The sequence below is a fragment of the Orbicella faveolata genome, unplaced genomic scaffold, assembly GCF_042242905.1.
Source record: "Orbicella faveolata isolate gen_17 unplaced genomic scaffold, um_ofav_v1 contig_2, whole genome shotgun sequence".
NCBI lineage: Eukaryota > Metazoa > Cnidaria > Anthozoa > Scleractinia > Merulinidae > Orbicella > Orbicella faveolata.
Genome location: NW_028301547.1, coordinates 4895317 through 4907500, shown reverse-complemented (window position 1 = coordinate 4907500; position 12184 = coordinate 4895317). Strand labels below are relative to the sequence as shown.

Here is a 12184-nt window from a genome sequence, read left to right as displayed (position 1 = left end):
ATATGCTGAATGCACAAATGGATATTTAATATCAATCAGAGGTCAAACATCTTTTAAGGGGTATTTTTAAGAGATTAAAATTTCTTGAAGGTTCTACAAGGAAACACAGACTACCGTAATTCAGAGGGCCGGATCCTTGATCCTCCAATCATTGCCCGATTTATCAAGATCAACGTTAAAACATTCCAAGGATACCCGTCATTGAGAGTGGAATTGTATGGCTGCACTGAAGGTGTGTGAAGTATTGCTGTTAAGTTTCAACTGTCACCACGTAAGGTTACTTCAAACCTTCGCGGTGGTCCTTCGGGAGAAAATTCGTACGCGCCAGTTCCAATAAAACCCCAACAAACTATATATCAGAAGAAAGCTTAATAAATTTAGTTTACGATAAAAATACAATTTTAGCGACTTTCAGGAGCCGCTAAGGCGTGAAACGACCGAAGTTTCTTCTATTGAATTTTTCAGCTATCGGATGCCGCCACTCGAGCAAAATGGCTGCACAGTCGTTCTCACAAGGCATCAATCAACAAAATTGTGTTGGGCTTTTTTGATATTCTGATTGGTTGTTTAGATGTCCGCATCTAGTGTTTGAGTAGCTAAAAATATGCGTGTTGCGTAAATGGACGCTACGGGAAAAATATGTTAAATATCGAAATTTCCAGACACACTTTCTTTTGCCATTATTCCTGAAATGTTCTGGCGAAATTTCACTAAAATCCATCAAATCTGAATACCCTATAAATTCGCTCAAAGTGGATGTATTCCTCCCAAAACCAAATGCGAGATTTTAGCTCAAAAAGGTTCGTAAACAACTCGAGCCACGCCAGGAGATTATCTCGCCTTATGAAAACGCAAACCAATGGAACAACAGGACCTCCCACCGTCAATGACAATGGTGATCAAGATTTACCGGGAAAAGCATCGCATTGTAACACGCTCTCTATCTCGCTATCGCACTGAAGAGAAAGACACTAAAACGGGCAAAATAGCCAAAGGCAAAAGAACAAATGCGCGATATAAACAATACCAAATAACATGAATCACGAACTCCACGATAAGCGTTTGCCGTGAAAATATCCCTTGGCGGTTTCGTCGATTTAAGCGATTATGACACCTTCCTGGTTTAATAACTTTATTTGAAAATACGTTTTTTTTTCTAAATAACTCGGGCTCTTTTTGAGATTTTTACCATTTTTCTTTTGTAAACTGTAGATAAAATGACCGACTTAAATTTTGTCAAATAAAAGAAAAAACGATTTTTTGTGCCCTTGAAGGTGGGAAGTAACCTTAATCTCGCGTAAATTCTTCGTCTGGACAATAAACGCCTCCTCATATCTCCAAGTTCATCTGCAAAAGTGCAAGTAAGCCCGGTTGGCGTATATATCCAGAACATTTCATTCTCATGAAAAGGGTTTAGAATGGAACATTCGGTCATTTGTTGTACAAAATTACAAAACAAATCTAAAGTTTTGAATCAAGGAATTTTTTTTAATTGACCGCTATATCTATTGACACAAATTGTCATAGATCTGCTACATAATATAACAATGTAAATAATATAGTGGCTGGAGATCTTAGGAAGCTCTATAATGAGGATTTCTAACATGACCGATGGATTACTTAATTTTAATACTCACATAGGCTTCTTGTCCTAAGGCAATTATAATCGAAGAATACATATTATTTTGTAAGTAAACGTTCGTAGAATTTAAATAAACAATTTAAATAGTTTTAGTTCCTCAGGAAACTTGTTCCAAAAAAAAAAAAACATAATTTGTCCTTTTATAATCAATATGTATGTTTGAGGCTGGATAGCTGTTATGGCTAGGTATGGTTTGAATTTAAAATAATTAGCAAAATAGACAACATGAAATTTTAAATTTACGAATCCGGAAAGATGTCGTAAAGAATGCGTTAAGATCCTCTTTACGCGTCTTTACGAAACTCTTTGCACTTTCGTAAAGAACGTCTTTACGCATTAATTGAAAACGATAGTTCGTAAGATTACGGAGAGACTATAAAACGCTTTATTATATGGCTAGCTTCGTGAGCGGGCATATGAATCAAATCCTGCGCTGTGATTGGCTACCATCTAGCTCCATCTTACCCGCTCGGGACTACCCGCCGTGTCCCGCAAGAAACATTTCCCTGAAAGCCACATAATAAATACTTTATTGACCAAGCTTGTTCGGTCAAGATGGCTGGATATTGGCCTCGTTCTTTTTCTGCGTGTTTATGGACCTCGACTCCGTGTCGGTCCATAAACACGCAAAAAAAAAGAACTTGGCCAATATCCAGCCATCTTGTCCTCACACTTGGTCAATAACTCATATATCTTTACGCGCATCATAAAAAGTAGCATATAGATTGTTTACGATATTTTACGGCGACTGAAGGGCGACCAGAAAGGCGATCTTTACGCGTTATTAAACTATCGTAAATGGACAGTATTTGCATGTCCATTTGCCATTTTGCAGATGTCTGAATTTTTCGCAAATTTCTCTTTTTTCCTGATCAGACTATAACAAATGCGAGTTCACGTCAACATATCTTTAAGCGCGTTGCGAAAAGTCGTATGGACGTTTACGAAATTTTACACCTCCGTAAAACGATCACCGAAAGACGATCTGTACGCGTTATTAAACCTATCGTAATTTTGGGTTATAATTTACGAACATACCTTCCAAGGACCGACCCAGGCACAACAACACGCTTTTAATATCTTGCGATTTATTCTATTGTCACAATTCTTTGTCATTTCAAAGTAACTTAGCTAGCGGTTCAAACGACGAAAGACTTATAATACACACAGGATAAGAAATGAAAAACAAAAGTATTATAAATATAAATATTCGATATAAATTAAAATATATTGTCGTGAAGCTACCATTACCTCTTCACGTGACCTACATGTATCCTTAGTTTTCAAATAACGATACAGAGTACAACAACAGCGGGGAAATGTGAATGTGAAAGAGATTAATAAGTAACTATACGTGTCAATTGATTTTTGACTTCTGAGAAGTCATTACATGTATCTTCAGGTGAAAAAATCGCAGCATTTTAGTAGATAATAACTATTAACAATACCTATCATCTTAGAAGCTTATGTCTATTAACAGATCTTTGCCTACACACGCAAAAATGTAACTTATATGTATCAACCTTGATTGAAGGAAAACACTGATCGAAGCAAAAATGGATGTACATGAATAGAAAAGTACATGGATTGCTACTAAGGCTTTGATTAAAACTACAAAATAGGCACAGTTGTTGCTAAAACTAAGAGAAAAAAATACTTATAAAATGAAATGTGCAACCAAATTACATGAACTCTGCATGCTCCTCTCAACGAATTAATGAATTTCTCACTGCAAATTTTACCTCATCAGTCATTTCCCTGATAATGTGCTCTTCAAATGAAAAGTCTAAAATTAAAAAAAGACCCGATTCAATACTCAAACTTTGATTTATCCAATCAAACTTTGAGTATAGGATTGAGTATTGTTTTGAATTTTCAACTGTTCATTTGAAGAGCAGATTTGTCTATTAAATTTGCAATAATGACGTAATCAATTTACCTTAATTTAGGAGGAATATAATGAGTATTTTGACTGTAGCAAAGTCACGCTACAGGGCTTGAGATTGACTTTTAAACTTAACGGCCAACTCGCTAGAAACAAATCAAATTTTGCTAACCAATAACTTTTCACTACCTCTTGTAAAAATTCATCTTCAAAAATCTACGGCCCTTTACATGCATGTAGTCATAAATACACATAAAGTAAGCCAGGGTTCCACTTTCGCGGTTCCTTTAGTCCTTCGACATTCCTTTAGTACTTCGACATTTTCACACCTTCAAAAGGACGCCAGAGAATAGAAATGGCGCGAAAACCGAGAGAACCTGGTACCTAATGTGGAAAACCGCTGATTGGTACTCTCTTTTCCGCGGAACACAAAACAACCAAGGGAAGTGGTCAAAACTGTGGCTTACGGCATCGCTGTTCGCACGTCACGCTCACAGTCACGCTCGGACGCTTACGTTACTCGTTTTGCGTTCTTCCCCGCGGATTTTCGAGGAAAGAGAGACTGCTTGAAGCTACGGCTCCACTTGATTCGTCAATCGGTATACAATGTCTTCACGCTTTTAAAATTTTGAGAACGGTGATGTCAGTAGAAACTACAACCAACAAACGATGATTATCCTCTCTTACAACAGTTTCGTTTGAAAGATGCGTAAAAACACTGATACCTAAAACGCGTTCCGAAAAGAACCGTAAAGATGCGTTTTTGATACCATTACGTATTCCATAAAGGCGTGTAAAGATCGATCGGCGTAAAGAAACTTAAAGGTCCGTAAAGAACATTGTGTAAAGATGCATAGAAAATGTTAAAGACGCGTAAAGTGCGCAAAACGAAACAGGTCAAAATGATTCGGTATTTCTACTGAAGATGGATAGGACAATTATTTCATTTCTTTGAGTATTTCTTTACATAGAAAGTGGTGAATCATATCCATCTAGATCCCCGTCCATTACGAACATTTAACATCCTTTACGTATCAAGAAATGGTCTATTTTTCCGTCTCAACATCTCACTTTGAGCAAAAATGAATAGCGTTTTGTTCTTGGTAACCCTGAGGGACTTTGTCCGAAGCCAAGCCGAAATCAGTGCCTTTGTTCGGAAAATTTCCGTACAACAATTAAGCTGCACTTGAATGAACTCAATTTTAGTAAACAAATCTAGAACGGTGGAATCGTGATTCACAAAAAATACGTTGAGAGTAAAGCGAAAATTATTAAAGAGCGGAGAAACGCTACCCAAAACATCGCGTCTGTCATTTTAATTAGTGGGATATTTGTTCCCTGGTTTCTTTCCGCTGGAAATCACTGTGGACAACAGTTGGTCGGCGAGGAAAGATGCGCGAGCTTCGAAGCGCTGTTAAGAGCTATTGATCTCTGGCCCAATGCTCGACTAAAAGCAGTCTCTCCTCCTGCTTTTCAATCCGTGGGTCGAACGCGGAAACGGCGGAAACGCGAGACGAGAGGCTGTGCCGCTCGATTATCGCGCTCGCTATTTTCGCGTTCATCCTACACTGATCTTATGAGTTTTAGAACAAAAGAGAGCCTGTTCGCAATCTAGCCAAATGCGAACTTCACTTTCACTCCCACGTGTTTTGAGTTTACCAGGTTAGAGCAATTTTAAAGCAAAAACATGCCTTACTTGTCGGCAGCTTTTACTTTCACTTTTAGATACATGTGTGCAACCTCCACCCCAACGCAACTATTTGCACCGACAGGATTATACCAGTACCATCTCCCCTCGGGAGAATTTGTCTTCCATTTAGTCTCTCTGATCGTTTAAATTTCGCGCTCGTATGGTAATCGGAAATTTCCAAAACTCCCGCGGGCATTTAGAAGCTTATACCGCCATTGTTTCAAAATGGCCATGTAAGACCAATTTTAGGTCTTATAACAATGCCGGTTGTTATCAATGTTGAGCCGGTTTTCTTGATACGTACGCAATCTTTACGCGTTCTCTGAATTTACGCGCGGAACACGGAACTTGTCCGCAAAGAAAGAGGCCTCATATTTACGGTTCTTTACGCAAAAGTTAAAGATCCGTAAATTTAGGATTTCATGCTGCGATAACTTGGTCGGTAGATTGACATAAAAGTATGAGTACATTAAGAGAACCACCAGGTATACATTTATCTTATATAAATTAAGCTTTGTTCAAATTGCAACCAAGAGCCATAACCGGACAATCTTCACTCTGAAAATTTTGTAATTAATGCACTTAGAAGTGATTTACTGCACTTCCACCTCAGCTATTATATTTACATATCTATTTACATTTACATATTTACCTTTGATATTTGAATTATGTACATGAAGGTTTTCCCGCGCCCAAACTTCCAGAGTGCATGGTGGCCCTTGGAATGCAAAACCTTCAAATACCAGACTCTGCTATTACAGCCTCGAGCTCAAGCAATGCAATCAGTTTTGCTCCGTACATTGGTAGGCTCCATTTTCTTTCTGCTGGCAGCGGTAAGTACGGAAGTTGGGCTGCAGGAACTAACAATGAATTCCAGTGGCTTCAACTTGATCTCGGAAGCTGGACAAAAATCTCGGCCGTGGCAACACAAGGAAGACAAGATGCCGATCAATACGTGGAAACCTACACTCTTTCATTCAGCTATGATGAAGTTTTCTGGGAAACTGTTAAGAATGAACACGGCATTACACAGGTACAAATATTGGGAATACATATTTAAAATGAGGCGTTATGTTTCAGGTCAATTCTAAAACGCAGTGCGAGATAATTTGTTTCTACTATTTTTCGATTGTAAGGGAGCAGCTGTTTTAAAGTAATGAATTAGATGTAAGGTTGTACTTGTGTAATTATTGTAGTGGTAAAATGCAACCATGACTTACCTATCTATCTGAAGAAAGGCGACAAGGGCGTTTGTCGTGAGCTGTAATTTCAGGTTGAATTCCGGTTTGGGTGAGAACATTTAGCCTAAGATTTTGTTTGTTTGTTTTTCCTTCAGGTCTTTACTGCCAACTCGGACCAATACACAGTAGTAAGGAACGTATTGCGTAAGCCAGTTATAACCCGGTATTTCCGGATTAATCCAAAATCATGGCATGGGCACATCTCCATGAGAGCTGAAATTTACGGTTGCAGAGAAGGTACTCTACTGGAGTAATATTATCTTGAATGATCTTATTTTCATGAAATGTGTTTTCCTTAGGGTTCACCTTTGCCAGCGTAATAGGCTCTCAGTAGAACCTTGATGACTAGTTCACAATGTGCAAAGGTGCATTCAAGGACTTCTGGAAATGGCCACTGATTTCGGTCAGCTGCTCGTCGTTTCAAGTGTACCCATGCCCAACCACTGTCTTTTATCTTTCTCCACTGTCCTCCTCAAGACTCCTTTCATTCGGCCTCACCGCCTGCGGTCATCAGGGGTTCATCTGAGGGCAACTCTCGGTGGAACTGTCGGTGGCATGCGAAGGACATGATCAATCCATCTCTATCTCCTTCAATTTCCTTTCTGTATGATGGGTTCGTTTTCCTGCTTTTCTGCAAACTTCGTAGTTTGACATGGTTCTCAGCCAAAATATGTGGAGACATCTGATCCGGAAGACTTCTGGTCAGATGGCTGTCGAGGAGTCGGATCTTGGTTGTCTGGTCGAAGCTACTGGATTTCCTCGTTCTCCAAAGGGAGGGAAAGTTCTTGCTTGCCTTTGAAATCAGAGGTTGGAACTCTTCTCCTCAGTCCCCGCTTGTTGAGGCCTTGGATCCTAGATAGGTAAAATGTTCAATCTCTTCGACTACTTCCTAGTTCTACGAGATGGATTCCCTGACACTGCTGTTTATTCGCAAGTGCCCGGTCTTCTTGGTACTGATATTGAGACTTATGTTCCCTGTTAAAGTTGCCATGGTGTCGATCTTTGGCTGCTTGTCCTGGTATCGGTAGGAGAGCAGTGCAATATCATCAGCGTACTCGAGGTCTTCCACTAGCTACTCTAGTCACGTCCATCTGATCCCTCTTCTTCCTCTACTAGTCGCTCGCTTCAATATCCAGTCGATCCCCAGTATAAACAGAAAGATGGAGAGACTGCATCCTGTTTGACGCCAGTGGTTACGCTGACAGTGTCTGTCAGCACTCCGTTACAGATCACCTGGGACTTTAAGTCACTTTAAAGCATGTTGATTACTCTCACCAGCTGTGATGGGATTCGATAGTGCTTCAAAATCTTCCACAAGGAATCTCGGTGGATGCTGTAAAACACCTTCTCGAAATTAACGCAGTTATCATAAAAGGGGGAAATTCCATTTCCTCGCACTCTTCTGGGACTTACCTCAGAGCGAAAATGTGGACAGTGCACAAGCGTCCAAGGCAAAAACCCACCTGTTGCTGCCGTATTTTTGGTAATGGAGAGAACAGTGGTGCCTCTCTAGTTCGTATATACTCTTCTTACAGGCAATATGACGATAAGTCCCGTCTATCATGCCCCGGAAATCGGTTTGTTTCCTGCATTTCTCTGAATATGTTCGTCAAAAACCGCGGTGTTTCATTTTCTTCAGCCTTGAGTATTTCTGATGAGACTTCGTCTGCTCCACCTACCTTTCCACTCTTAATTGCAGCCTTGAAACTAAGGAGCTAGCGCTGATGCACAACGATTCTTCAGCTCCCATCTAAGTCTGGTCGTCTCCCTGTTTACCAGAATTTATCTGCTCCTGTTTCAAGATTATGTTCAATGACTGTATCTGTGGTCTACAACATCTCGTAAGGAGCCTCTTCACTTTCTTGTGATCAGAATGAGACATGATGTATCTGACTTTTGGTTGTTCTAGTGGGTGGAGTCCACGTCATCTTGTGGATGTCCTTATGTTGGAAAAGGGTTCCTCCTCTAACCATTTTGTTTTCTCCCTAAAAGAAACGTAGTCTCTAGCTCTCGATTATTATTGCTGTTACTTACGCCGTGTTACCTCATTACACCGGTACTCTCACTGTCACTGTTGTTGCTTCCCGGTCTGGCATTAAGGTCTCCCACCACCATGAGCAGGTAATGTGCATACACCTGATCATAAAAGGCATCCTTGTCCGCCTCCTATGTTTCTTCAGTTGATTTGAGCCTTGAGAAATCTCAAATCAGATGATTTCGATTTGATGACTATCGTTTCCATCGTCCAGCTCATGATCACCGCCACTACTTCTGTATGTTGATAATTCATCTACTAGAATAAAGTATGCTCTGCCCGGATGCAAGTTCTTGTCCATCGCGCTTCACAGACTCCAAGTATTACGAGGTCATAGTTATAGAACACTCTAACCACCTGGCGAGCTTGCAGCTCTTGCACAAATTTGTCACAAGCTAGCTATTCTGGTCTTTCTTCTTGGCTTCAAGGAATCCACTGACAAGATGTCAGGTCCTTGCTGGGTTGGCTGCAATCCCTCATCTCTCCAATACCCCGGCCGGTATGTCCTCGTAACCAACAATCATGGTTGCTACTTTAGCGTTGGTTTTCATAACAAGGAATTCTTAACGGGTTGGGGCTATAACCCCTATGCTCAATCCTCTAGACTTACCCTCGACTGGTATACCTAGTCAGAGTTCAAGACGATAAGACGCGTAAATTATAACGTTGCCAATTTCTTAGAACAGCACTGTAACATTGAGATTGGGCTACCGTCAAGATGTTCTATTGTTTGTTACGTTTATAGGTTTCGAACCACCAAAGATCGTCTGCGCAGAAGCGCTGGGCATGGAAAGTGGAGACATTCCTGACTCTGCATTAAAATCAACGTCAAACTATAATCAATACTCTGGACCTGAAAGAAGCAGATTAGACGAAATAAAAGAGGGTAGTTATTACGGTGGATGGTCGCCAAAGCATGCTGATATTGGACAATGGCTACAGATAGACTTAGGAAAGGTAACAAAGGTCACCAGGATCGCGACTCGGGGAAGAGACCAAACCAACTGGTGGGTGACCAAGTACACGCTGACTTACAGCAATGGTGGAAAGTTTCAGCCCTACAAAAATGGAGAGGTTAGTTCATTGTCATAGTCGCACTGATTGCAATTAATCAGTAAGTCTGAGAACCCGTATGGGTTTGTTAAGTCTGTGTGTATTAATTACGAACAATTCTGGAAAGAATGAACATTAATTAAAGGTTGTGAAAGATGAATTGTACATGATGCCGCAAACGTGGGACAGAGGAAAATTATGTGTCATCGACGGGAGTCGACCCATGACCTTGCAGATAGACACTGTTCGGGCGACCCGTTTTGGCTCTGAGCTAACGAGCTAACGAGCTAAATAACAGAATTCAAAATTGATTGAAACTACGCTAATTCTATACTAAAAATTGTATTTGTGATGATACGTTTAGTGCCCGTAAGAGCTGTTGTATCTTCTTACGTGGCTCGTCGTTTTCTTAATAGCTGGTTTTCACATGACGTCACTAAAATTCGAACTACAAAACTATTGATCTTCCTGAGATTTTATTTTAATGATGTTTAAGAGCAGCTGAAAACTAATATTCATACAAATTTTCGCTTCGAATGGGTTCTTGGTTTTGTGATACACTACGCTTGAATTTCTAAGCTTTTGCGTGACGCGGCATTTACATGACGGCCTAGGGAGCTGTCATGATGGTTAAAAAAGTGAGTTATTTCGGGGAACTTGGCTATCTGAACAGTTCATGTCTTAGGAAAAGTATTATTTTAATCTTTTAGAGTTCCTCGAGGGATAAATTCACGCTTTTGTGGCGAAACTCAGTGACAGATGTTTCTGTTGGTTTCCGGCCGCCATGTTGGTGCCCATACGGATGGGCACCAGCACGGCGTCTCCATACAAATCTCTATAAATTCGGGTAAAAATTTCTCCGCGTATCTCGCATAAGAAAAATTGCTGTGACCAGAATTTTGGCTAGAGTCTTTGCATATTTACCTTCTTTCATTTCCCAAATTCTGGACTTTATCTATTGACCTGTTTTGATTTTTATTTTGATCTATTTTGAATTGCGTGACACTGAAAACCAGCAATTAATCGATTTAATTTTTGTTGTTTTTTAGGAGATCGCAGGAAATAAGGACTGGAAGACAAAAGAGGGTCGTATCCTAAATCCACCAATTATAGCTCGATTTGTAAGAATTCACCCAAAGACTTGGGTAGGGCACATCTCCTTGAGAGTGGAATTGTATGGCTGTAAAGAAGGTACGTTTGTTGCGATATTATATCTCCTGTTAGTCTTAGTCCATCAAATACTGATTTCCTTCTAGTGAGCTTGCGCTCCCTGATTACTTCTTCTCTGTGCAAATCCTCATAATAGGGGAATCGTTGTTTATAATATTTGCCTCGTTAGTATAAGCAATTCACCTTTATCTGATCGAGCTAGAGAAAATCACTTCTAAATATTCAAAGGTCACATCAAGATTAAGTCACCCAAGGAATTTGAACGCTATTTATTACTTACCACTCCTTACATACTTTTTGTCCGATACGGGATGAAAGCTCAAAATTTTACAGAGTATATAGGCTCTTTGACGTTTTCCCACACAGAAATTTTGCATTTTTTTAAAGCCAAAATATCTCTCTCAATATTTCACCCAAATATCTAAGAATTTCATATCTAACATGATGCCTTCTTTGTGCAAAGTCGTAAGGTAATGACGCAATGCAAAATGTAGACGATGAGGTGAACAAAGATCGCCCTAAATATCAAACGACTTTGAGCTACATCTGAGCTTTTATCAGATGAGAGGTATGGTTGGTCAGTGGTTTTGGTGACAGAAATTTGAGTTTCCATACACTGCCGGGTTGAGATGGGAGAGAGAACGGAGAGGAGTTTCCTTAAGTTTCAATCATTTGTGAGAGCTGTTCTGTTTTTCGTTACGTGGTTGTAGAAGAGAAAATGGATGAGAACAGATGTATTTTTCCCTAGGTAAAGCGGAACTGACATTCCATGTAACTCAACATGGTTTTATACTTTAGTTTTAATTTTTTCGAAAAGTATTGAGTGGATTTCAGTTATTGCGTGTTTTTTAAGGAGTATTTAGTATTTTATGATGTTCAGAATTAGTTCCAGGTTTGAAAGACCAGGCAGACTTTTTGTGGATAGTGTCTGGCCAAATGGAAAATGTTCATCCAGAGAATGCTAACAACAGAGGAAACACTATATCCTTGACGCTTGAATGACATATTTGATGTTGAAGAGGACATTAAGAAAATCCTATTCTTACATTAATTTGTATCATTTCTCGGTCAGGTTTCACTCCTGGAACGATCACCAAAAAATGCGTGCAAATACTGGGAATGCAAAACAACCAAATCCCGGATTCTGCTCTCAGCGCCTCCACTTCCTACAATGTTAACTCCATGGGTCCAGGAAATGGGAGGTTATATTTCCAGGCAAAGAGCGGGAAGTACGGTGCTTGGGCTACGTCAAAGAATGACAAATTTCAGTGGTTTGGAGTCGACTTTGGGAGTTATGCAAAGGTGACCGGATTAGCTACCCAAGGGAGGCAAGATGGGGCCTGGTGGGTGACGAGCTACAGTCTCTCATTCAGCTACGATGATGTTTTCTTTGAAGACTACAAAGAAAACAATGTGAAGAAGGTATGCGACGTAATAATCCCGATTTAGATAAGATATTAATCCCTGC

The 12184-nt window shown here is 40.0% G+C and overlaps 1 protein-coding gene across 1 annotated transcript in view; it reads left to right on the top strand.

Moving 5' to 3' along the window:
• LOC110058099 (uncharacterized) overlaps positions 1–12184 on the top strand; it is a 51652-nt gene that overhangs the window by 8900 nt on the left and 30568 nt on the right. Inside the window, exons 8-13 of the mRNA XM_089289734.1 lie at positions 91–232; positions 5898–6250; positions 6554–6695; positions 9239–9567; positions 10596–10737; positions 11789–12138. Of these exons, the coding sequence (XP_089145860.1) occupies positions 91–232; positions 5898–6250; positions 6554–6695; positions 9239–9567; positions 10596–10737; positions 11789–12138 (1458 nt within the window). The remainder of the gene's footprint in view (positions 1–90; positions 233–5897; positions 6251–6553; positions 6696–9238; positions 9568–10595; positions 10738–11788; positions 12139–12184) is intronic.